General features: G+C 44.9%; 1 protein-coding gene across 8 annotated transcripts in view; it reads right to left on the reverse strand.

Annotated features, from left to right (window-relative positions):
- Window positions 1–27,342, reverse strand: part of LOC117192626 (myc box-dependent-interacting protein 1-like) — a 79,427-nt gene that overhangs the window by 19,010 nt on the left and 33,075 nt on the right. For 7 of the 8 annotated variants that reach the window (XM_033397354.1, XM_033397352.1, XM_033397353.1 and 4 more), the window contains exons 2-7: window positions 2,102–2,237; window positions 1,828–2,018; window positions 1,641–1,745; window positions 1,407–1,577; window positions 1,262–1,343; window positions 1,035–1,160 (exon numbers count right to left, since the gene is read on the reverse strand). In XM_033397354.1, the coding sequence (XP_033253245.1) occupies window positions 1,035–1,160; window positions 1,262–1,343; window positions 1,407–1,577; window positions 1,641–1,745; window positions 1,828–2,018; window positions 2,102–2,237 (811 nt within the window). Of the gene's footprint in view, window positions 1–776; window positions 797–1,034; window positions 1,161–1,261; window positions 1,344–1,406; window positions 1,578–1,640; window positions 1,746–1,827; window positions 2,019–2,101; window positions 2,238–27,342 lie in introns of those variants that run through there. The other variant, XM_033397351.1, reaches the window with a different exon arrangement.

Here is a 27,342-nt window from a genome sequence, read left to right on the forward strand (position 1 = left end):
AATTTGGTTGCTCTGGCTCTTATAGGTTCTGACATTCTTGAACTCATATTTTGCAATTGGCAAAACCGACCATGAAACCTGTGTGTTAGAGAGAGACAGAGCGAGAAAGAATGAAATTGTTTTCTTGATTCTGGCTATAATAATTATACGATCTGGTTCAGATTTTGCACTCTAGAAGATATAGTCATCCTCTACGATTCTGTGTTTTTAGTTTTCTCGTATCGTCGAAATTGTGGATGCCACAGATTTTCGCCCTTTGTGGGGGCGGAAGTGGGCGGGGCAAAGTTTTGAAATATTCTTGTAGCAGTGACATATCACAGAAGTCTGGATCCAAAACATCGTTGCTCTCGCTCTTATAGTCTTTGAGCACTAGGCGCTGAAGGGGACGGACAGACGGACAGACGGACGGACGGATAGACGGACAGACGGACGAACGGACAGACAGACAGGGCTCAATCGACTCGGCTATTGATGCTGATCAAGAATATATATACTTTATGGGGTCGGAAACGATTCCTTCTGGACGTTACACACATCCACTTTTACCACAAATCTAATATACCCCAATACTCATTTTGAGTATCGGGTATAAAAAAGTTAACAGAATTAGTTGCCAAATAAATTTGAAACAAAGTAAAAACAAATACATATATCTTATAAATTGACAAAACTACAGCGAAATCATCATCATTCATAGACCATAGAGACTATACAGTGCGGGATATACAAATATTCTTTCTATATGTTGTGTATTATATTGAGCTCTGTTTCTTATAGTATCCGAAATAAAGTTATTCTTTAATGGGGGGCGGGGGTTTTTGGTTTTGCAATGAGATTTTTTTTTTGTACAGTTTCGAGCAATTTATAATTATAATTATTTGTTCGTTTTTAGCAAAAGAATAGGGTAACGAAAAGGGTAAAGAAACAAACATAATTCAATAAGTAACAGAGAATAATTAAGGATCAGAGATAGACAGAGAGCCAGAGTGGGCGTAAGAGAGGGACAACTCCCCTGAGGAGGGGGCTGTACTTACGGCTGTTCGCCAGACTGGAGCCCCCGTTTGTGGTAATTTGATTCTGGTAGTTGGTGCTGTTGATGCTGGCGTTGTTCAGCTTGTTAACCGGCGACTGCACTGGACTCGACGTCTTGATGGCATTGCCTGTTTGCGAGCGGAGAGTAGGGGAGTCAGGGGAGTCAGCATCAGCATTAGCCATGTGACGGCGGCTATATGTACACACTCGTATGTACAGTACAACTTACTTGTCTGTTTGCGGAGCGTGTTAGAGCCGCGCTGCGATTCTGTGGCCAGTTTGTCAACAATCGCCTCCAGCTCCGAGTGTATCTGGAGAGGTACAACAGAGAGATTTAAGTGCTTTTATGCAATTCTATTGGCTCTGGGGCGCACCTTGGACGTTTCGTTGTGGAAGACCTGCTCGGTGGCGAAGAGCGTCTGCAAGTTGGTCACCAGAAACAGTATTCTCGAGTCGTACAGGGCAGGCAGCTCGTCGTGCAGTTCGGTGTTGAGGATCTCGTAGGTGCGTCGGGCCTCCTCCAGCTGTTCGCGTCCCTTGGTCAGCTAAATGAACAGAATGTTAGCCAAGAGCCAAGAGCACGGATCACAGGATCACTCTCTACCCACCTTGACGTCGTCTTTGCGTTTGCTGGCATTGGCCTGCAGATTTTGGAACGAATGGCGCTGGCCATCGTAGTCAATTAGCTTTCGGTTGCGCTTCTCAACTTTTTTCTGCAGCGATACAAGCAATACATTAGCATAAACATTAGTATGATCTCCTTCCTTTGGCTGAGAAATCTCCGCCAGGGCTTGCCTTCATTTCGGGAAGTTGTCCGGTGTATGTATTGAGTGGTATGAGCACTTGGTCCCCCAGTTTGTGTGCAAAGTCCGCCCACAAGCTGTCCGAGGCGCCAGTCTGTGCTTGCAGGGCTTCGTAGCCGCTCCACTGTGGCTCGTAGATCTCGCACACGGCATCCATCAGGGACTTGGAGGCGGTTTTTGCAGCTGTCGGAACAGATAAGATACAAGATTGTTGAAAACACACAGATTCTGACAGGCATTTCGTTTCGCTATGTAATGTGCCTTACCGCGAACACATCTTATATAATTGTTTAATTCCTTCTGTAATCTGTTGGCGCTCATTTGTTGGCGATTGAAGTTGTTCAAGTGGTCGTCGAAGATTTCATCTGCAGTCCGATCCACTTTTCCCAAGTTTTGTAGAATCTGTAAAAAGGGATTAAAAGAGATCTTTGTGAGAAGAGTTTCAGAATAACAAGAAAAAAGCTCTTTTTTCGTTGAAAATTAAGTAAAGAAATTCCACCACTTATCAAGCAGTTTACTGTACGGAAGAAAAGCAGGGAACAGTTATGTAAAGCGGTACAGATAAGCATGGGATAATTATGAAAAGCAGTGCTGCTAAGCAGTTCATTCAAATTTGAATATAAATTCGTGCTCCTTATTAAGTCTTATGGGATAGTCTTTGAATAGACTGTGGAGGAGGTGGAGCAAGGCCGTTCTGCAGCTCAAATACCAATCGACAGAGATGTGGGCAGCACCCAACAACTTTTAACTCGGCTTTAACCAAGTAAAGTGAATGAGAATTCGAGCAGCACAATGGCCCAAAGTGTATAAATAAATGCACATTATTTGGCAATCGATGGGTTTTTGTTTTCAGGCTCAATCTCTTGTTCTTTGGGGATGTGAGAAAATAGAAAAAATTCGCTAAATCTGTTGGCACTTGCTGATCCGCTTTGCGTATCTGAATATCTGGCTTATCTGCGTCCCAAGTCTGTCCGCCTGGTGTCCAAGGGCGGCCTGTCATCCCCATTTGGGTTAAGAACCTACAATTTTATGAATGTAGTTTTCGCCTGAACTCTCCGGACTGGCAGCCTCCGGTCAATTTGTGGCACTTATCCATGGCATGGCATGGCCCCTGCTAATGGCATTTCGACGAGCAATTAAAAAACAACCAACAAAAAAAAAACCAGAACGGAAAACTGTGTGAAAACAGAAACGAAGAGTGGTGAGTGGTGAGTGGGGGGATATGCTAGCTGGGGCAATGGAATGCCTATAGAAGTTGACACAGCCTTGTAACAGTTTTCTCTGTCATTATAGCATCGCCCACGCTGCCAGCAGCAGAGACGGATGGAGAGATACAGAGTGATAAACAGAGAGTGAGAGAGAGAGAGATGGGCACAGTGTCACGCCTGGCTATCTGTGCGTATAGGCAATGAATAACCAAATGAGATACACCCGAGCGATAAGCAGCCAGAACAAAAAATTCTCTATTTGCGAAGATCCAACAAATGTGGCCAAATATTTGTGGCCAGAGGAGCAGGACCAATCTGGCCCCCCAACAGATAACACAGTTGGCTAATTGAATTTGGCGCAACGCTCAGCCACGAAGAGATAGAAAAAGAGAGAGAAAGAGAGAGACAATTAGCTACTTCCCGTACTTTGTGCGCATATATATGTACATATGTATATCTCTGTAGAGACTAAACTCGTATGATTTATAAATACTCGCGAGCCACAAGTGACTCGGAAGGGAACTTCCTCTGGGGGCGGGTGGGAGGTAAATTCGGTTTGTCGACCACTCGTTTAAGCCCCGTTATGCGGTATGAATGATTGTCGAATGAGTCGCGCCATGTGGCACGCATACGGAATTGCCCAAAGACGGTAGCGAAGGCCTGAAGACCATGGAATGCCCTTACCGCACGTACATATCTTATCTATAATTTCCCATTTTGAATTAAATTTGAGGAAAAAATGGTTTAGTAAGGTTGACAGACGTTTGAAAAAATATATTCATCAAAATCAGAATTAGACCTGAGGATTTGTGGGGGAAGAAAAGCGTTTAAAGGAAATTCTAGCCACGGGATAAAACGGGGTAAACATCAATAATTCTATTAATTATAGAAAGAAACATTTATCAAACAGAGAAAATGTATCCATTTAGTACAGTTTTCGTAAACTCTTCCTCGACTGCTTGCACTTCTTCTAGTGCACACAGCAGAGTTTTGACACTTCGAACACTGCTTACAGCTAACTGCTTACACTGCTTCAGCTTACAGCTCTAATACTTTATTTCTGCACTTCCTCTCCTCCCCACCACCTGACCTAACAGTCAAAATACTTCTTGGCGGCACAAGGGTATCCACACACATATTTCAAGCAAGTGCAGCTCCACCCGTTTGAACCTTTTATGGCCAACACACTCAGCCACTGGCACACACACACTCCTGTACCGATGGCTCTGGGCTTAAGCAACAAACTTGTTGCCGTTAAAAGAGATTTTATTGACCATTTTCGTAATTGAAACCAAACGGTTTCTCGTCTGTCGTCAGCAATCTCTGGTTAAGGCTTTTATTTACTTCACTTCCTTAGTTGGTTCGATCTCTGTAACTGCAGTGTGAGTGTGTGTGCGAGTGAGAGGGCAAGTGGAGACGAGAGACCCCTGTGTGGGTGTCTGTGTGGGTTATCCAATGATCCAATGCAGAGCCATACGCCATATTATCAATAAAAAGTTTATATCATTATTGGATATTCATGCGGGGCGGCCGTGGCTGTTGCCAAGGCGCGGGATCTTATCAGAGGAGCGGAGACCACAGCGCTACCACAAGGACAGTCGTCCGTCGGCCGACCACTTCCGTTTTCTTCTATTTTGTATTTCTTCCCAGTTTTTTTTGGGGCAACTCGGCCATGTGCAATGTCTGTCGCAGTTTGCGTCACCGAATTCTATATCTATATACGATATACGTATAAGGAGAGGGGCAAAGTGGGGACAAGGTGTGTCTGTATGTGTAGAACGAACGGCTGTCTGCCTTTTGCATATTTTGTTATTTATTTAAAAACCGACGCCGCTCTTCCCCAACCAATCGCTCCCCCTCGCTCTCGCTCTGGATCTTTTCTCTTTCTCTGTTGCCAAAAATCATGGATCTATATATAATATGTGTGTATTTGTAGGTGCAATACATATTCCACATACTTTTAGAACCACAGATCACAGCCTCTACTGTCCAGAGGGGACTCTTTCGATTGGGAAATGTAAATCCAGAGAAGGTTGGAAAAGCCATAAATCTATACCAAAAGATTTGATTGAGTTGGCCCCTCCCCTCCCCTCCTGCAGCCCCCTCCGTCTGTGGCCAAGCGTGGGCTAAGCTTTTGGTCTCTTCGCAAACACCAGTCGTCTTGCCACAGCCACAGGTCGGAGGCGACCTCGGAAAGAGTGAAATTAAAAATCTCTGGTTTTGGTGTTGCTGCAGAAATGGGCGTAGGATGTGGGTTGGCTGGATCGATGACAACATCGCACAGCTGTCTGTGCAGCGGCTCGAATGGAGGAGCAAACTCCGTCCGGGGGAATCGACATCGACTGCAATTTAATGAAATGAAACGGAACTCTCAGCCAAGTGCAAACAAATGAAAAGTGTACAAAGTGTACTAGGGGATAGGGGGGTAGGGGGCTTTGGCCATAAGCAGACGTTGGCAGAGTTTTGCCAAGAATGCTACACAGCACAGACAGTGGCTGGCAGGCTTGCAGGCAGTCAGCAAGTTGCAAGAGAATCACAAATTCATGTGCAACGTACGGCGTGCAACAAGTCGCAATGCCAGAGCTCGAACTGAGGAATACCTCTTAATCATTCATTCATTTCTTAGGGCTTTCAATCGGTTATATGTATGTATGTACCTTCTTCCATTCATCCATTCATTCATCGCTCTATTCATTCACATTCTCTGCTCTTTTATTGCATTTCTAGATTATTTCTTTTCGTTATTCCTTCCATGACTCTGCCGAATCGAATGAAGGATCCTTTTGCTCCTGCATTGCTCCGTCTTTATTCAATCTATCCTTCATTCCCTTGTTCCTGTAGGGTCCCATTCTCTTGCCTCCCCAGGAAGCTGCAAAGCTACAGAAATGAATGGGAATGGGCTTGAAACAAGCAAAAGGGTACACACATCCGCCTATAATTATGTATTTGGGTACACATACTATATCTCTGTACATTGTCCACTTAAACCAAGAACAAATACAACAGACAATGAAAAATAAAGTAGAAAAAAGAATCACACAAGAGAAAAACTTGTAGAAATTGGCATGAATAATGGGCACCGCCGCCGCCGCCGGCTAAAATCTAGCGCAAGACAGAGAGAGAGAGCCAGAGAAATGTGGAAATGTGCCATGACACAGACTGTTGAGAGGGGGAGGGGAGGGAATAGAAGGGCGGTCAGAGGGGCACAGATTTTTTAACCGGTCCGGTTGGGTCCGGGCCGGGCCGGGCCAAGCTGTGGCCTCTCTCATTCTCTCTCTCTATCTTTCTCTCTCCCCAGTGTCTAGTTTAATGACATGCCTTTGTATCTATGTATCTGTGCATGCGTGTTTCTATATCTGTATCTGTTTGCAGGCTAACCTATTACCACATAAGTACATTTTTCTTTGCATTATTATTATTATTTTGTAGTCCCCCAACTTGTTGCTTCGTTTTGCTCTTAGCGGTGCTCATTGAGTCGATGATGATGACAGCAAGAAATTATCATTGCTCTGGAGCCACAAACCGGTTCTACACCTTGCCCACAGACTCCGGAACCCACAGAAACCCCAGCAGAGACCCCAGAGAGAGACACCGGAGAGAGACCCCACCTACAGTCAAGTGTCATGTGACAGCAATGGCTACAGAAACAGCAGACGGCCGACGGCAGACACCAACAGGCCATAGATCTCCAGATCTCGCATATCGTTATGTTAATTGCCATTAATAATGATTTCAAGAGACTTTTTAGAGTCGCTTTTGAGCTGGAGTTGAAATGGAAATTGGAAATTGGAGTTCCATTTCGATCGGGGACTCGATTGCGTAAGATAAGCGATAAGCGATATATTAATGCATTATCCCCCCCCCCTTTTTTTTTGCATAATCTCTTTTCAAGTCTCTTCCTCCTTCGGCGCCTTCTTCTTCGCCTATTTAGCGGCCTGCCTTTTCGGCTACTTTCTTTGAGTGGAAAGTGAAACTCGTTTGTAGAAAGTTCGTATCAAACATTCAGCGGACTACAGACTACATAAGTAGAAGAAACCGAAGACGGGAGCCATAGGAAAACAAATATGTATCCCACACATATGCATCTGTAGGATGTACATATTGTATATCTAAGATGTTTCCTACAGCAGGCCTGTATGCCGTCATGTGAGGAGGGCTGGCAATTAGCGCATTCGAAATTTCGTTAGATTCTAGCCAAAGTCGCAGTCGTGGGGCAGAGAAATCAATCCCAAAAATAGGATAAGAAACCAGTTTATGGAATTCTTTTTAATCCGAATGAAGCACCATTTCCCATGTCTACTTCTTGGTGCATGAAAACGGAATTCAAATGGCATTCGTCGGGTTCATACCCATCCCAACCCATCCCAACCCATCCCATCCGCTGGCACTTTCGTTTTGGCACTGCAGTGCCTCTGCCACTGAATGGAAAACCCAACCCAAGCCCAGGCCCAGGCCAAAACATTTACTCTGCTCTCTTTGTTATTCATAGGAATAAATAGAAAACAAATTCCAAATCGCAAGCGGAATACGAGTGGAAACGGCCAACAAATGCAGTAGAGTATTTGTATTAGTATTGGCCCCCTGAATAATCGAAATATACTTTCAGATCAGATCCAAGTTCTCTCTAGAGTCTGGCAAATCTAGGAGATACGTGGAGTGCATTCAGGATTCACTTGTAGATCCGATTATGCAAACTCTCTGATGCCAGATGCAATCATCGAGGAGACAGGTTTTCCTTTTTATATTTTTATTCCGCATTATAAATATTATTGATGAAAAAAAATCACTTCCGCCGAGCACGCGTCTGGCAACAGATACATGTACCTATAGGTATATGCATGTATCTGCGGCTCTGTCTCCGTCCAGTTATGTATCTCGTAGATGCTCTTTTCTAGCTCTGCTCGGAAGCCGAGCCGAACAATTGTTGTCGTTTCAGCAGCTTTTGAGATTATTGCATGGCGACACGGGTTTTTTATTGTTGTGGCGAATTGTTTTTAAGCGTTTTTTGCTGGATTGTACCTGTGTGTTTGGTGTGCGAGAGTATCTGTGTGGCTTATTATCTGCTTCTGTAATTTTGAGAATTTTATTCATCGCTTTGGCGGGGGAATTTTTCATTGAGCGGATCACGTCTTCCAAATTTAGTTTTTTGCTCAAATCATGGAGATACACTGCCTATATAGCTAGTATCTGGTGTATGTATCTAAATAGATATTAAGTAAATGAATCAATCAAAAGGCTATCTACAGAATGCTACGTTCTAGACAGAATAAATCATTCCCCAGAGATTTGTGGGATTCTCAGAACAAAACTCCACAGCAGAGATGATTGTTCAGCCAGTTTTCTATCCACCTAAGTAGTTATTATATAGGCATTTTGCTATGGGACAGTGTTAGGTACACAAAGGAGGAATATAAATTATAGAGAAAGTAGAAAGGTTCAAGGGCATCGAAACCGTTTTTCAGGAAACACTTAAAAAATACCTCTAAACTATCACATTAGAGGCTGGCAAAAACCCTCTAGCTGAACCCTCCACGAGGGTGCCGGCTGGGCAATGTACACTGCATTATCCCGGGCGAGGATAATGCACTGTCGCTTGCCTTGCCCGGGGTAATGCAGTGTCTAGCTAAGGCTATGGTCCATCGTCTTCCCGATCTAAAGTCGGGGGAACTGAACCAAGGCCATGGCTAGAGGTGCCTGGCGGCCAGGCATAAAACGCTAGGGGTGGTCCCCCGAAAAACATTAACCAGTATGGACCTTCGGGCCAAATATGGAGGTAGATAAGGAGCAAACACGGGTTGGGATGTCAACCCAAACGTCGGTGGAAAGCGTGACTGCTTCCACCGGCGGGCACGGGGAGGAGCAATCCTCTCTGCGTGTCGCCAGCGGTCACACCTCGGGCATGGCGGGAGCAGGTCATGTCAGTTGTAATACTACTGCCACAAAAACAAAAACTGCAGGGTGAGCCGCGCGGGTGCCGTTGTCGATGCAGACTCGGACCTGGAGAGCGTGCTATCCCTTAGCAAGACCGAAGAGGAAAGCCTTCTCCGCTCGCCGGAACCAGGTACCAGCTCCCTGCGTAGGGAAGGGCCGAAGCGTTCCAGGGAGGGGATGAAGGCAAAAGCTCCAGGGCAAGGCGGATATCTCCCAAGAGGAGAAGTCCAAGCTAGCCTGGGCTGAGCAACGGGTACAGGAGGGCCGCGAATACTACGCGCAGCTGCCGCAGATGAAGGCAACAAACGGTGGATTCGCCAACAAGGTGGAGGAGATGTTGGCCACCAAGAGGCAACGCTCGATCGAGAGTGCTGCCAAAGACACTCCGGCGAGCAAGCGGCAACGCGGGCCCAAGGTGGCCACCCCCCAGCCGAAGACGAGGAAGCCGAGGCAGAAGGCCATGAGCGAGGTGTCCAAGAGACATCTCATTGTGGCCTTGATCGATCGCAGCGATGAGAACGGGAAGATGACGGCGGCGCAGTGGAAGTTAGTCCACGCGCAGCTCGTCGAGGCACTGTTCTCGCGAATGGAGGAGGACCCTAGCGCTCCCATGCCCACGTTCGATGGAGCGGGATGGCTGAACGGGGTCAAAATCCTCAAGTGCAATGACGACCAAACGCGGCAGTGGCTGGTGCAGAAGGTGCCCCTACTGGAAGCTCTGTGGGAGGGGGCCAAGCTGGAGGTGGTAGACAGGGAGCTGATCCCGTCCATACCAACGGCGAAGGTGCTCTTCCCCATTGCTGTCCAGGGGGAGCGAGCACTGAAGCTGCTGCAGAGGCAAAATCCGGACGTGCCAACTGCTGATTGGAAGGTTCTGCATGCCGGTAGCCCACTACCCAACGAGGGGGGCCAGCACGTGATCCTCCAGATCAGCAAGGTGACGGAGGACATCCTGTATCCCAAGTTCGGGAAGATGGCGTGGGGCGTAGGTAGCGTATACCTACGGCTGAAAAAGCGGTGACCTGACAATCAAAGGTTGAGTTAGCCACCCATGACACTAAGGGTGCTGCAACTCAATCTCCATAAAAGCAAGGTAGCGTCGGCGGAGCTCCTCATTGCCATGGAGCAAGGGCCCGCCGACATAGCTTTAGTCCAGGAGCCGTGTATTGCGTCAGGCAACTCTGTGGCCGGACTAAAGTCCTCAAATTACAGCCTTCTCTACTCAACATCGGTAAGCAGGAACAGAACCGCCGTACTCGTACGGAAGGGAATCCATGCTCATCTTATGTCTCATTACAGCACGGATAACCTGACGGTGGTGATGCTGGAGAGCGAGGAAAAGCGCCTAATGGCAGCTTCCTGCTACATGGCACACGACAGGCCCGCCCCGCCGGAAGAACTTAGGAGTCTGGTGACAGAAGCCGGCTCCAAAAATCTCCAACTCCTCATCGGTGCAGACGCCAACGCCCATCACAATGTGTGTGGAAGCCCTGACACCAACGATAGAGGTGAGTCACTCCTAGACTTTATCTTATCCACTAACTTAGATGTAGCAAACGTGGGGGAGGAACACACCTTCGTGGGTCCCACCTCGTCAAACGTGCTAGACCTAACTCTTGTCACGGGAAAGAGTACCTTGGTATCTGACTGGAGAGTCCTCGAAAGACCATCCTTCTCAGACCATAAGTACATTCAGTTCAAGTGCGAATTCAAACACTCTTCGAAGATAACAGTCTATAGAAACCCCCGAAACACAAACTGGGTAAAGTTTTAAAAAGACTGTTATTTCGAAGCTCGCGAATCCGGGCTCAGTGAAATCCGCGGAGGATATAGAGAAGTCCCTAAAGACCCTATCCAACGAGTTACTGAACGCCTACCATGCATCGTGCAAACCCTCGAGAACGAAGAGGAGGTCCAAGCCACTCTGGTGGAACCGAGATCTCTCTCTCCAAAGGAACAACCTCAAGGAATTCTTCAAGATCGCCAAACAAGCGAACGAAGAGATTGTCAATGAGGAATATAAAATCCTACTTAGGAGCTACAAGAAGGAAATACGTAAGGCACAAAGGAACTCGTGGAGAAACTTCTGCTCCAACATTGAGAAAGTGCCCGAAACCGCTAGGCTCCGGAAGCTGCTCTCAAAGCAGCCCACAGTACAGAGCCAACTAAAACTAGACAACGGACAGAGGACAGAGGGCAGTAAAGAAGCCCTAACAGCACTAATGGAGGCGCACTTCCCTGGATGCACAGAGGTCACTGACGCCAAGGAGCATCAGGACCTAGCAACTGAGGAACAGCACCCCCCAATAGGTCTGTTAACCACTAAGAGAATCCACTGGGCCATAAACTCCTTCGCGGCCATAAAAGCACCAGGACTGGACGGGATATTCCCAGCCATGATGCAGTTGACCAAAGTGGTTATTACCCCATGGCTCTTCTCAATATACTCAGCATGCCTAAGTACAGGCTATATCCCCATCCAATGGAGAACCTCGAGGGTTGTCTTCCTCCCTAAGGCAGGAAAGTGCAGCCACGTGAGTCCCAAGGATTACAGACCGATAAGCCTTACCTCCTTTCTACTAAAAACACTAGAAAAGCTGTTGGATTTACACATCAGGAATGAGGTAGGGCGACTGATGTCAATAAACCAACACGCCTACACTAAAGGGAAATCAGTGGAGACGGCACTACACTCGCTAGTAGCCACCATCGAGAGCGCCCTTCACAACAAAAAGTATGCTTTGGGAGCATTTGTGGACATCTCAGGAGCATTCAACAACGTGGCAACAACCGCAATAACAAGTCGCCTAGAAGCGAATAACATACACCCTGCAATCAACGTCTGGATCAAAAACCTCCTAAGTTGTAGACGGGTGCAATCGGAGTGGGTCACCGCTTCCATGGTAAAGGGGGCACACAGAGGCACACCTCAAGGTGGAGTCCTACCGCCACTACTGTGGAATTTGGTGGTCGACGACCTCATTAAGAGATTTGAAAGGAAGGCCCCAAAAATAACAGCCTATGCAGATGACATAAGCATACTTATTACGGGTGTATGTCCATCGACCCTCAGCTCCATAATGGAACGTACACTCAGGGAGATACCTGAGTGGGCGGAAGAGGTAGGACTCAGTATCAACGCGGACAAGACGGACCTCATCCTCTTTACCAAGAGGTACAAGGTACCGATATGGACCCCCACGAAAATTGACCAAACTAGGCTGACTCCAAAATCACAGGTGAAATACCTAGGCACAGTACTGGACAGCAAGCTGGCATGGAGGCCCAATGTAGTGGAAAGGGTGAAGAAGGCTACCATTGCGCTTTATGCATCCAAGAAGATGCTCAGCAGCACATGGGGCCTGTCACCTGCTCTAATGCACTGGATCTACATCTCGGTGGTGCGACCAACTCTGCTGTATGGAGCCTTAGTGTGGTGGCAGGCTATTGAAAAGAAGACATACCATAAGCTTATGGAAAAGACTCAGCGACAGGCTCTGCTCTGTATTACAGGGGCGCTGAGGTCAACCCCAACAAAAGCACTCGAAACTATACTCGGAATCGACCCCCTGGACATTCACGCTCGCCTGATTGCGGGAAAGGCAGCACAACGCCTTATAGCATCAGGAAACCTATCCATACAAGGATACGGGCACAGTTCAATTGGCAGGGACAAGACCAGATCAACTGATTACATGACTCCCCAAACTTGCCTTGACGTCAAAACAACCACATCTTTGGGACCTGAAGACTGGAAAATTGGAAGGGACCAAACTGAGCACCTCAACATATACACAGACGGCTCCAAGATGGAAGGAGGAGTAGGAGCGGGCCTGTACTGTACAGACCCTGAGATAAGGCTGTCGTATAAGCTACCGGACCAATGCAGCATATGCCAGGCAGAAGTTTTTGCCATCGGGAAGGCAGCGGAGGTCGCTCTCCTAACAGAACGAGCACACGATGCGATAAGATCCATGCAGTCGTCCGCGGTCAGTTCCAGAAGTGTCTTGGCGAGCAGGGAGGCATTAGACATCCTAAGCACGACAAAGACAGTGCGGATCTATTGGGTTCCCAGCCACCAGGGCATCGAAGGAAACGAAGCGGCGGACGGACTAGCTAAGGAAGGCGTCGGGCTGGAGAATAGGAGAACCGAGAACGTGCCTGTCTCCCTCAGAACGCTGCAAGGCGATCTAGAGAAGCAGGCTAGAGCACAGACTGATAGCAGGTGGAGGAGTACCACCACCTGCAGAACCTCGAAGATAATGTGCAAGGAGCGCAACGAGAAACTTAGCCACTACCTACTGCACCTACCACGAAAGGACTGTAGATTGCTAGTGGGGATACTAACAGGTCACTGTCTGGCTGCTGCACATGCAGCAAAGCTAGGCATCACCAACAGAGACAGTTGTAGGAAATGTGAGGAACCTGGGGCTATCGAAACCCTGGAACATCTCATCTGCAACTCTCTCTCAAGGGCAAGGAGGAGATACCTGGGCGCCCCAGTTTTGGCATCACTGGAAGATGCCTCCAAAAGGACGCCACAGGAACTGCTGGCCTATGCTAAAAACCCCTCGATTCTCGGGGACTTTTTAAAACCACATTAACACTCCCGCGACGGTTCATACACACCCCCATCCGGATAACTAAGGGCCATATTGGCCTATGCGTGGCCCCGCTGAGGGCCGTCCGGGTTAACCTAACCTAACCTAACCTATCACATTAGATTCATTGCAAAGGGATGACCTACCTGTTTGAGGGTTGTTTGAATCGCAACACGGGACCAATCGTAAAAACAAGGTTCATTGACAGTAAGAGGGAGGAGAGAGAATATAAATGAGCGAAGGATCGATTTGAGAGGATTTAACATGGTTGAGAAACAGGATTGAGATCGAAGTTAGTTCACATTATCACCGATAGGTGGCGCCACCAAGTAGTAAGGATAAGGGACGGCCATATTTTAGACTAAATTACCAAAATTAATGTGATAGTTTAGAGGTATTTTTTAAGTGTTTCCTGAAAAACGGTTTCGATGCCCTTGAACCTTTCTACTTTCTCTATAATTTATATTCCTCCTTTGTGTACCTAACACTGTCCCATAGCAAAATGCCTATGTAATAACTACTCACAGCTAACAGCTAGTACATAAACTAGTAATCTTTCAACAACGATGGATGACCTTGAAATCATTTTTATCGATTCCCAACCGGAATCAACCATAAATCTGGACTCTCAGCCGAGCTCCGTAGACCTGTCCTTGATTTTTGGGATTAAGACCCAAACCTGTCTCGAGAGCAACTTGACCTGGTTAAGTGACATTAAATGGGATGATGACGACGATGACCCAAGGAATGCAACGTCTAATAATGATAATCTAGCATACATTTTCCCGGATGATGACAACATTTTCGATTTAGTAGATAATCAGGATGATGATAAAAGATCTCAACTCCAGGAACTACTTCGGGACGAAGATGATGATGACTTAATTGCTGCGGTAAAATTAGCTGAGGCGAAATTTTAATAATACGAATACATATTTATATAATAAGAATATTTTATGTATTTTTCTAAAAATAATATATACATATGTACATATATAATAAATATAACACATTTAACCACTATTTATTTTAAATGTTTTCTGTTTTACTTTTGATTGGTTGAATTTCACTTTCTCTTATTACAAGAGAATCATAGGATTCGTTTGAAACAGGTTTCTTCCAAGTGAGGATTACACAAAAAGAATAAGTGGATTTCAGGTAGAATAGAGGTTGTAACCTTTCCCTCATATTATTAGATTGACCCAGTAGGAATCGTTTGAAACAGGTTTGTGAGCAGGTACTGTTTGTTTTGGATATAAAAGATTAAGATGGTGTTTGGGGGGCCTAAAAAGATACCATTTAAAAAGGAAACCCTTAGTCCTATTTCAATAGTAAAAGTGGTTAGTTCGATCCAAAAAAAAAAAAAATAATAAAACTTAAAATGGCATCAAAAGTTAAGTGCAACATGTGTGATAAGTCCGTTGACTTTTTAGAGTTTCAATCTCATTATGAGAGATGCTCTGATTCTCGTAATGTGGCGTGTGACCTTTGCTCTAAGCCCATCGACTTAATAGAGTTTGATAGTCATTATGAAGCATGCTTGGGACCTAGGAATTCTTTTGAGATTCTTATGAGCAAAAAATCTAATTCAAGTGATCTTCAAGGTCCTGCAACGTCAGGTGCTTCAAAACGACCTCGATTGGATACTCCGATGGAACTAAGGATTATCGACTGTTCAATTTGCGGTGAAAGTTACCCTTCGTCTAGGGAAAGACGCCATATGATGTCGGACAAACATAAGAATGCAAGAGCAGCTCAACTAGAGGAAAATGAATACGTTATTTTAATTTCAACGGAGTCGCGAATAGATTGCAGTCCTACCTTCGAATTTGTGGCAGAACATTATGCCTTTTTTCGGGTTATATAAAGTCTGTGGGGCCATTGTATTACATCCATGCTAATCAATCACAAGCTATTGAGAATGTTCTCGTAAGTCGAAAATGTTCGTAAATGCGGTCAAGTCATGAGCTCATACTACACTAGCCAAAGTATCTACGCCGCCCGTAGTTACAATAGTATCTGTATCTGTAGCTGTAGCTGTAGCTGTAGCTATATCCCTCGTTTAGCATTGAAGCGCAAAGTGAACTCATTCAAGTGTTTGCCACTTATTTGAGATCAATCAACAAAGATTGAAGACCCAGAGCAGGCACGTGATTTGCATGGAAAGCCATAGACCACAGATAGCCAAAAAAAAAGCAGAGTAGAAACCCTGAAAGCACTGTAGTTTATGGCACGTGACGAATCGCATGAAATAATGTCCAGACCGCAGGCCGATCAGTAAACAGATCGTTAACAAATCTCAGTCACAAAAAGCCGCTCGGCCATGGAAAATGGGTCAAGAGCAGCGTGGAAAACCGTGCCCGAGAATCCAAACACAAAACACATGTCGTGTGCATGACTCTTGTTTGTTGTTTCGCTCTGGGCCGCTGGATTGTTGGATAGATTTTGGGGGTTTCGGAACATCCATCCTGTGCCTCTTCCAACATGCATAGATTGGTCTACCCCAGACTGGAACTGTCTTAAAGGAGATTAAGCCACCACTCTCCTGCCCACCCAAATGGTTTGTATTTCCATTGGTTCGATCTGTGCTATTTTCATGGAAATTGCTGCGCCTAATGCACAATCAATTGCCCCGAAATGGCGTAAAAAGATTAAAGATTCGATCCCGAAAACTGCACAGCATTTATGATGTAAAGTGCCACATGGCCGCAGTAACCACAGAAACCACTTGAGGCATTGCATAAAGCGTCGCCGGAGCAGAGCTTAGGGGAAAATTGCTCATAACCTCGATATAAGTGGAGGGAAATCATCTGCGAAAGCGTTTGCTTTGCGGCTTTGGAGCGGGCTGCCACCCGACGCTAACGAGCAGGGGGGAGTGCACTGTACCGGTGCAGTATGGGGCATCCAACAGCATCCAACAATTGTCCCTGATTGGGCAATAACAGCCGCAGAAAGATCGAGCCACAAAAAATCGGTTGCCAAACAAGTACACCGAGTACACCCCCTCCTCGCTCTCCCCTCCCGGCTTTCGGCTGCTGGCAGAAAGATGAAATGTGCTGCAGGTGGCATGAAGCAGCCCCCTCATGCATCCGATGCAAATTTTGAACTATGCTTATTCCTATGCTAATAGCCAGTGGAGCGTAACAGGCGCACAGTGAAATCAGAATGAACCAAATAGAGGAGAAAAGAACCAAAAGAAGCTCCTGCCACCGAATCTGCAGATACACTTTTTGGTTCTATCGAAATCTGTGTCAAAATAATTATTCAAATTGCGGCCCAAGATGATGCATCCCCTCAATAAACCGAAGCATCGGAAGCATCGAAACACATCCTATGTGAATACCCCTGCACAATATAGGAGGAGATCCCAATAACTGGGGGAGCTTAGACTAGAGACATCTTCTACGGGGGTGCCATAAAGCCTTGTATAGTAATAGTAATAATATCAACAATAGACGATGCAGAAATCAACGAATTCTAACGAAGAGAAAAGCTGGAAGACGTGTTCAAACGATCATCCATTCGGGAAAACTCTGTTCCATAAACTCTTGAACCACTTTTGGCAAACAAATATGCATACCCTCGCCCTGTATAATTATTTGTTGACATTAGCCTGCCTTTGGAGAAGTCCGTTTAAAAGAAAGTTTTCCAGCGATTCAATTAGCTGGTGATGGGGGCATAGGGCATAAGTGTCCAGGGGGGGAGGTGCCTAGCATTTTTAAACCAGTTTTCTATCCACCTAAATAGTTATTATATAGGCATTTTGCTATGGGACAGTGTTAGGTACACAAAGGAGGAATAAAAATTATAGAGAAAGTAGAAAGGTTCAAGGGCATCGAAACCGTTTTTCAGGAAACACTTAAAAAATACCTCCAAACTATCACATTAGAGGCTGGCAAAAACCCTCTAGCTGAACCCTCCACGAGGGTGCCGGCTGGGCAATGTACACTGCATTATCCCGGGCGAGGATAATGCACTGTCGTTTGCCTTGCCCGGGGTAATGCAGTGTCTAGCTAAGGCTATGGTCCATCGTCTTCCCGATCTAAAGTCGGGGGAACTGAACCAAGGCCATGGCTAGAGGTGCCTGGCGGCCAGGCATAAAACGCTAGGGGGTGGTCCCCCCGAAAAACATTAACCAGTATGGACCTTCGGGCCAAATATGGAGGTAGATAAGGAGCAAACACGGGTTCGGATGTCAACCCAAACGTCGGTGGAAAGCGTGACTGCTACCACCGGCGGGCACGGGGAGGAGCAATCCTCTCTGCGTGTCGCCAGCGGTCACACCTCGGGCATGGCGGGAGCAGGTCATGTCAGTTGTAATACTACTGCCACAAAAAACATCGTTGTCGATGCAGACTCGGACCTGGAGAGCGTGCTATCCCTTAGCAAGACCGAAGAGGAAAGCCTTCTCCGCTCGCCGGAACCAGGTACCAGCTCCCTGCGTAGGGAAGGGCCGAAGCGTTCCAGGGAGGGGATGAAGGCAAAAGCTCAGTATAAGGCGGCCCTCAAGTTACTGAGCCGGCTCCAGGGCAAGGCGGATATCTCCCAAGAGGAGAAGTCCAAGCTAGCCTGGGCTGAGCAACGGGTACACAAGGGCCGCGAATACTACCCGCAGCTGCCGCAGATGAAGGCAACAAACGGTGGATTCGCCAACAAGGTGGAGGAGATGTTGGCCACCAAGAGGCAACGCTCGATCGAGAGTGCTGCCAAAGACACTCCGGCGAGCAAGCGGCAGCGCGGGCCCAAGGTGGCCCCCCCCCAGCCGAAGACGAGGAAGCCGAGGCAGAAGGCCATGAGCGAGGTGTCCAAGAGACATCTCATTGTGGCCTTGATCGATCGCAGCGATGAGAACGGGAAGATGACGGCGGCGCAGTGGAAGTTAGTCCACGCGCAGCTCGTCGAAGCACTGTTCTCGCGAATGGAGGAGGACCCTAGCGCTCCCATGCCCACGTTCGATGGAGCGGGATGGCTGAACGGGGTCAAAATCCTCAAGTGCAATGACGGCCCAACGCGGCAGTGGCTGGTGCAGAAGGTGCCCCTACTGGAAGCTCTGTGGGAGGGGGCCAAGCTGGAGGTGGTAGACAGGGAGCTGATCCCGTCCATACCAAAGGCGAAGGTGCTCTTCCCCATTGCTGTCCAGGGGGAGCGAGCACTGAAGCTGCTGCAAAGGCAAAATCCGGACGTGCCAACTGCTGATTGGAAGGTTCTGCATGCCGGTAGCCCACTACCCAACGAGGGGGCCAGCACGTGATCCTCCAGATCAGCAAGGTGGCGGAGGGCATGCTGTATCCCAAGCTCGGGAAGATGGCGTGGGGCGTAGGTAGCTTATACCTACGGCTGAAAAAGCGCCACCCCGAGGATAAAGATGCGCACACCCTCCAGGCAGGCGAGGTAGAGAAGGACCTAGGTCTGGAGACCATAGTGGAGGCCGCCCAGGGTCTTGCGCTGGACGACTCGGAGGAGGAGGAAGACGGTGACGGTGACGGTGACCTGACAATCATAGTCAACCCGTCGTGCGAGGTTGAGTTAGCCACCCATGACACTAAGGGTGCTGCAACTCAATCTCCATAAAAGCAAGGTAGCGTCGGCGGAGCTCCTCATTGCCATGGAGCAAGGGCCCGCCGACATAGCTTTAGTCCAGGAGCCGTGGATTGCGTCAGGCAACTCTGTGGCCGGACTAAAGTCCTCAAATTACAGCCTTCTCTACTCAACATCGGTAAGCAGGAACAGAACCGCCGTACTCGTACGGAAGGGAATCCATGCTCATCTTATGTCTCATTACAGCACGGATAACCTGACGGTGGTGATGCTGGAGAGCGAGGAAAAGCGCCTAATGGCAGCTTCCTGCTACATGGCACACGACAGGCCCGCCCCGCCGGAAGAACTTAGGAGTCTGGTGACAGAAGCCGGCTCCAAAAATCTCCAACTCCTCATCGGTGCAGACGCCAACGCCCATCACAATGTGTGGGGAAGCCCTGACACCAACGATAGAGGTGAGTCACTCCTAGACTTTATCTTATCCACTAACTTAGATGTAGCAAACGTGGGGGAGGAACACACCTTCGTGGGTCCCACCTCGTCAAACGTGCTAGACCTAACTCTTGTCACGGGAAAGAGTACCTTGGTATCTGACTGGAGAGTCCTCGAAAGACCATCCTTCTCAGACCATAAGTACATTCAGTTCAAGTGCGAATTCAAACACTCTTCGAAGATAACAGTCTATAGAAACCCCCGAAACACAAACTGGGTAAAGTTTTAAAAAGACTGTTATTTCGAAGCTCGCGAATCCGGGCTCAGTGAAATCCGCGGAGGATATAGAGAAGTCCCTAAAGACCCTATCCAACGAGTTACTGAACGCCTACCATGCATCGTGCAAACCCTCGAGAACGAAGAGGAGGTCCAAGCCACTCTGGTGGAACCGAGATCTCTCTCTCCAAAGGAACAACCTCAAGGAATTCTTCAAGATCGCCAAACAAGCGAACGAAGAGATTGTCAATGAGGAATATAAAATCCTACTTAGGAGCTACAAGAAGGAAATACGTAAGGCACAAAGGAACTCGTGGAGAAACTTCTGCTCCAACATTGAGAAAGTGCTCTCAAAGCAGCCCACAGTACAGAGCCAACTAAAACTAGACAACGGACAGAGGACAGAGGGCAGTAAAGAAGCCCTAACAGCACTAATGGATGCACAGAGGTCACTGACGCCAAGGAGCATCAGGACCTAGCAACTGAGGAACAGCACCCCCCAATAGGTCTGTTAACCACTAAGAGAATCCACTGGGCCATAAACTCCTTCGCGGCCATAAAAGCACCAGGACTGGACGGGATATTCCCAGCCATGATGCAGTTGACAAAGTGGTTATTACCCCATGGCTCTTCTCAATATACTCAGCATGCCTAAGTACAGGCTATACCCCCATCCAATGGAGAACCTCGAGGGTTGTCTTCCTCCCTAAGGCAGGAAAGTGCAGCCACGTGAGTCCCAAGGATTACAGACCGATAAGCCTTACCTCCTTTCTACTAAAAACACTAGAAAAGCTGTTGGATTTACACATCAGGAATGAGGTAGGGCGACTGATGTCAATAAACCAACACGCCTACACTAAAGGGAAATCAGTGGAGACGGCACTACACTCGCTAGTAGCCACCATCGAGAGCGCCCTTCACAACAAAAAGTATGCTTTGGGAGCATTTGTGGACATCTCAGGAGCATTCAACAACGTGGCAACAACCGCAATAACAAGTCGCCTAGAAGCGAATAACATACACCCTGCAATCAACGTCTGGATCAAAAACCTCCTAAGTTGTAGACGGGTGCAATCGGAGTGGGTCACCGCTTCCATGGTAAAGGGGGCACACAGAGGCACACCTCAAGGTGGAGTCCTATCGCCACTACTGTGGAATTTGGTGGTCGACGACCACCAAGGAAAGGAAGGAAAGGAAGGCCCCAAAAATAACAGCCTATGCAGATGACATAAGCATACTTATTACGGGTGTATGTCCATCGACCCTCAGCTCCATAATGGAACGTACACTCAGGGAGATACCTGAGTGGGCGGAAGAGGTAGGACTCAGTATCAACGCGGACAAGACGGACCTCATCCTCTTTACCAAGAGGTACAAGGTACCGATATGGACCCCCCCGAAAATTGAACAAAATAGGCTGACTCCACAATCACAGGTGAAATACCTAGGCACAGTACTGGACAGCAAGCTGGCATGGAGGCCCAATGTAGTGGAAAGGGTGAAGAAGGCTACCATTGCGCTTTATGCATCCAAGAAGATGCTCAGCAGCACATGGGGCCTGTCACCTGCTCTAATGCACTGGATCTACATCTCGGTGGTGCGACCAACTCTGCTGTATGGAGCCTTAGTGTGGTGGCAGGCTATTGAAAAGAAGACATATCATAAGCTTATGGAAAAGACTCAGCGACAGGCTCTGCTCTGTATTACAGGGGCGCTGAGGTCAACCCCAACAAAAGCACTCGAAACTATACTCGGAATCGAGCCCCTGGACATTCACGCTCGCCTGATTGAGGGAAAGGCAGCACAACGCCTTATAGCATCAGGAAACCTATCCATACAAGGATACGGGCACAGTTCAATTGGCAGGGACATGACCAGATCAACTGATTACATGACCCCCAAACTTGCCTTGACGTCAAAACAACCACATCTTTGGGACCTGAAGACTGGAAAATTGGAAGGGACCAAACTGAGCACCTCAACATATACACAGACGGCTCCAAGATGGAAGGAGGAGTAGGAGCGGGCCTATACTGTACAGACCCTGAGATAAAGCTGTCGTATAAGCTACCGGACCAATGCAGCATATTCCAGGCAGAAGTTTTTGCCATCGGGAAGGCAGCGGAGGTCGCTCTCCTAACAGAACGAGCACACGATGCGGTCAACCTATTCGTCGACAGCCAAGCGGCGATAAGATCCATGCAGTCGTCCGCGGTCAGTTCCAGAAGTGTCTTGGCGAGCAGGGAGGCATTAGACATCCTAAGCACGACAAAGACAGTGCGGATCTATTGGGTTCCCAGCCACCAGGTCATCGAAGGAAACGAAGCGGCGGACGTACTAGCTAAGGAAGTCGTCGGACAGTAAGAGGGAGGAGAGAGAATATAAATGAGCGAAGGATCGATTTGAGAGGATTTTACATGGTTGAGAAACAGGGTTGAGATTGAAGTTAGTTCACATTATCACCGATAGGTGGCGCCACCAAGTAGTAAGGATAAGGGACAGCCATATTTTAGACTGAATTACCAAAATCGCAACATGCTGCATTAACATGTGCTTAAGCATGTGCAGCTTGGCAACATGTTGAATGTAAGTGTGCATCATATTGCTATGTTATTACGTGATCATGTTAAATAAATACTTATAAGATATTTTATTAACATTGAATTGGGAAACAATTTCTGCTATGTTATTAACTGGTCAAGTTAAATAAATACTTATAGGATATTTTATAAACATTGAATTGGGAAAACAAATGTGTGTAGTTTCTGAAATTTACATCCTATAGAAAACATAGGTTGGAAAACTGTGTTTCTAGATGTCCGTATAGAGGGTTGAATGGTAAGAGAACACAAATTAATGGAGATATATATAGGAGCACACAAAGAATAAAATTATAATAGGAAGACATAAAAATTAATTAATGCTACTTATCCCTTATCCTTACTACTTGGTGGCGACACCTATCGGTGATAATGTGAACTAACTTCGATCTCAATCCTGTTTCTCAACCATGTAAAATCCTCTCAAATCGATCCTTCGCTCATTTATATTCTCTCTCCTCCCTCTTACTGTCAATGAACCTGTTTTTACGATTGGTCCCGTGTTGCGATTCAAACAATCCTCAAACAGGTAGGTCATCCCTTTGCAATTAATCTAATGTGATAGTTTAGAGGTATTTTTTAAGTGTTTCCTGAAAAACGGTTTCGATGCCCTTGAACCTTTCTACTTTCTCTATAATTTATATTCCTCCTTTGTGTACCTAACACTGTCCCATAGCAAAATGCCTATGTAATAACTACTCACAGCTAACAGCTAGTACATAAACTAGTAATCTTTCAACAACGATGGATGACCTTGAAATCATTTTTATCGATTCCCAACCGGAATCAACCATAAATCTGGACTCTCAGCCGAGCTCCGTAGACCTGTCCTTGATTTTTGGGATTAAGACCCAAACCTATCTCGAGAGCAACTTGACCTGGTTAAGTGACATTAAATGGGATGATGACGACGATGACCCAAGGAATGCAACGTCTAATAATGATAATCCAGCATACACATTTTCCCGGATGATGACAACATTTTCGATTTAGTAGATAATCAGGATGATGATAAAAGATCTCAACTACAGGAACTACTTCGGGACGAAGATGATGATGACTTAATTGCTGCGGTAAAATTAGCTGAGGCGAAATTTTAATAATAGGAATACATATTTATATAATAAGAATATTTTATGTATTTTTCTAAAAATAATATATACATATGTACATATATAATAAATATAACACATTTAACCACTATTTATTTTAAATGTTTTCTGTTTTACTTTTGATTGGTTGAATTTCACTTTCTCTTATTACAAGAGAATCATAGGATTCGTTTGAAACAGGTTTCTTCCAAGTGAGGATTACACAAAAAGAATAAGTGGATTTCAGGTAGAATAGAGGTTGTAACCTTTCCCTCATATTATTAGATTGACCCAGTAGGAATCGTTTGAAACAGGTTTGTGAGCAGGTACTGTTTGTTTTGGATATAAAAGATTAAGATGGTGATTGGGGGGCCTAAAAAGATACCATTTAAAAAGGAAACCCTTAGTCCTATTTCAATAGTAAAAGTGGGTAGTTCGATACAAAAAAAAAAAAATAATAAAACTTAAAATGGCATCAAAAGTTAAGTGCAACATGTGTGATAAGTCCGTTGACTTTTCAGAGTTTCAATCTCATTATAAGAGATGCTCTGATTCTCGTAATGTGGCGTCAAGTGATCTTCAAGGTCCTGCAACGTCAGGAGCTTCAAAACGACCTCGATTGGATACTCCGATGGAACTAAGGATTATTGACTGTTCAATTTGCGGTGAAAGTTACCCTACGTCTAGGGAAAGACGCCATATGATGTCGGACAAACATAAGAATGCAAGAGCAGCTCAACTAGAGGAAAATGAATACGTTATTTTAATTTCAACGGAGTTGCGATTTCCTTTAAAATCATATCGTGTTCACTCAAATAAAAGTGAACAGATTGATTTAAAAGAGTTTTTTCATGATTGCAAAAATGATATTATCAATTTATTGCGTCACTGCATGAGTGAGTACAGATCCATAAAATACAATTTAAAAGTATATGGATTATACGTTAAAAACACTGATGATGAAAGCTTAACAGAAACAATGAAGCATTTCATTACTCCATACAAACCAATATATGAAAACGAGCTGATTGATGATCATCTAAATGATACCATAGAAAATTTGATAACTCTCAGCAGTGAATTCCAGGAGAAGGATTCAGGTTGGGCAATAAAGTCTTTTAAATATTTTGAACTTACCATGATAAAACTAGAGCATATCGCTGCAAACAGGTTTATCCAAGCTCCCAAAAAAATTAAGTCACGAAATGCACTCATAAATGTTAAAAATGATGATGATTTTTGTTTCAAGTGGTGTGTTTTAGCATCATTAGCCTATGGAAAACACCTTAAAACTATATATCAAACAGAAGCATTAAAAAAAATTTCCCGAGATAAGTTAACAATACCATCATCCTATCGATGCGGAAACATACGGCAAGACATCATTTATTATGAAGGAGTAAGATTAAATTTTTCCGGAATTGAGTTTCCAATAACAAGCAAAGGAATCAAGCGATTCGAATCAGCAAATGAGGATTTTAGCATCAATGTTTATGAAGTCGATGAGAATGGAAAAAACGTTGTGGGACCCACCGTGAGGACTAAGAAAATTCGGACTCACCACATAAACTTGCTTGGAATTAATAGTGATAATATGCAAATGATGCATTATGCATATATAACGTGCATGAGAAAATTATGCTATTCACAACATAGTTAATCCCATAATACTGCATATTTTTGCGAGAACTGCTTGCAATTTTATAGTACAACAAATACTATACATGACACTAAAGAGTGTGGAAAAGTTGCTGCTTTGTATCCTGAACCTAATACCAAAACTGTATTAAAAAGTTTTTCTAAAAAACTATCTCCACCAGTAGTAATTTATGCTGACATCGAAGCAGTTTTGGAAAATTACCATATAAATCTTAATGATCCATCAAAATCATCAACTACTATGGCACAGAGGCATACAGCATGTGCAGCATCATTTTATATTGTACATAAATACAATGATCATCTAAATGAGATGTGGACATACGAAGGTAAATATTTTAACATTCCAGCAAAGGCAATAAACTCATAAACATTATGATTTCGTTATTTCAGGACCGGATTGTATCCAAAAATTTTGTCAAGCACTTAGGATGAAAACCGATGGACTTTATGAGAAGTACTGGAAGTCCTATAAAAAACCAATCTACCAGTTTAACATTTGGGATGAGGATTACCAGGAACACGGTGTTTGCTATGCCTGCGAGAAACAAATTTCTGATGATGGTCGAGAAAAATTCTTTAATCAGTTTACAGGACAAGATGTAGGTCCTATTCATAAGCTGTGTAAACAGACATTTAGATTAAGCGATCGCTTTTTCCCGGTAGTTTTTCATAATTTGTCTCGTTATGATATACATTTATTTGTTACGTCAATAAAAGATGAACTAAGACCCATACCTTGCAATAAAGAGTTATATATTGCGTTAACTCAAATTTGTAAGCTCGATGAATCTTATCTTCATCAATATAAAATTAGATATATAGATTCAAATAGATTTTTAAATTCAAGCTTAGAAAAACTCGCTAGTTATATGAACATAGCGAATTTTAAAATTTTGAAAACTAAATATCAAGTTGAAAAATTTGATATGCTACGACGAAAGGGAGTATTTCCCTATCATTATTTGGATAGTTTTGAAAAATTTGATGAATCCCTGCTTCCTTCGCGATATAATTTTTATAATTCACTGAATGATGAGGAATGTAGTGTTGAAGACTACAACTTTGCTCAGAAGGTTTGGAGCGCATTTAATTGCAAATCTATTAGAGATTATTTAAAATTATATTTGGAAAGCGATGTTTTAATTCTTGCTGATGTATTTGAGAATTTTAGGAGTCTTTGTTCCCGAGTGTACAGGTTAGACCCCATTAATTATGTTACTGCTCCATCAGTTTCATGGGATGCAATGTTAAAATACACAAGGGTAGAATTAGAACTTGTTAGTGATCTCAGGATTGGAGGGTTGACCCAATGTACTCAACGGATTGCAACAGCAAATAACAAATATTTAAATAATAAATTTAAGCCTACCGAACCCATAAATTTCCTTTCATATATTGACGCCAACAACTTATATGGATGGACTATGAGTCAACCCCTTCCATTTTCTAATTTTAAATTTCTAAGTAACGATGAAATTTCATCTTTCAACGTTCTTAGCATACCGTCATCTAGTGATGTTGGATATATTTTAGAAGTAGATATGCGATATCCTGATGATATTCATAATAAGCATAATAGTTTACCTTTTTGCCCCGAAAATAAGATTCCACCAGGAGGAAAGCAGACAAAACTAATAGCTGACTTAACTGATAAACTATATATAACTATATAATCCATTTGAAGCAGCTACAGTTATGTATATAGCAAGGTATGATTTTAGAAAAAATATCTAGAGTTTTATCATTTAATCAGTCCTGTTGGCTGAAACCTTATATTGACCTCAATACATCTCTTAGAAAATTAGCTAGAAATGACTGAGAAAAACTTTTACAAATTAATGGTTAATGCCGTTTACGGCGAAACAATGGAGAAAGTAGAAAAACGTCGTGAGGTTGCATTAGTTAAGCATTATGATTCAAGACAAAACTCAGCAGGGTTTAGACAACGCATAGCAAGACATAATTTCCACAGTGTTGAAATCTTTGGAGATAATTTGGCTGCCATTGAATCAACTAAGTCCCGAATTTTTTATGATAAGCCCATATACATTGGAGTTAGTGTATTAGAACTTTCAAAATGGTTAATGTATGACTATTTCTATAATTTTCATTCTGTAAAATGTCCATCATCAAAACTACTCTGTATGGATACAGATTCATTTATTATA

The sequence above is a fragment of the Drosophila miranda genome (genome assembly GCF_003369915.1).
Source record: "Drosophila miranda strain MSH22 chromosome Y unlocalized genomic scaffold, D.miranda_PacBio2.1 Contig_Y2_pilon, whole genome shotgun sequence".
NCBI classification, from domain to species: Eukaryota; Metazoa; Arthropoda; class Insecta; order Diptera; family Drosophilidae; genus Drosophila; species Drosophila miranda.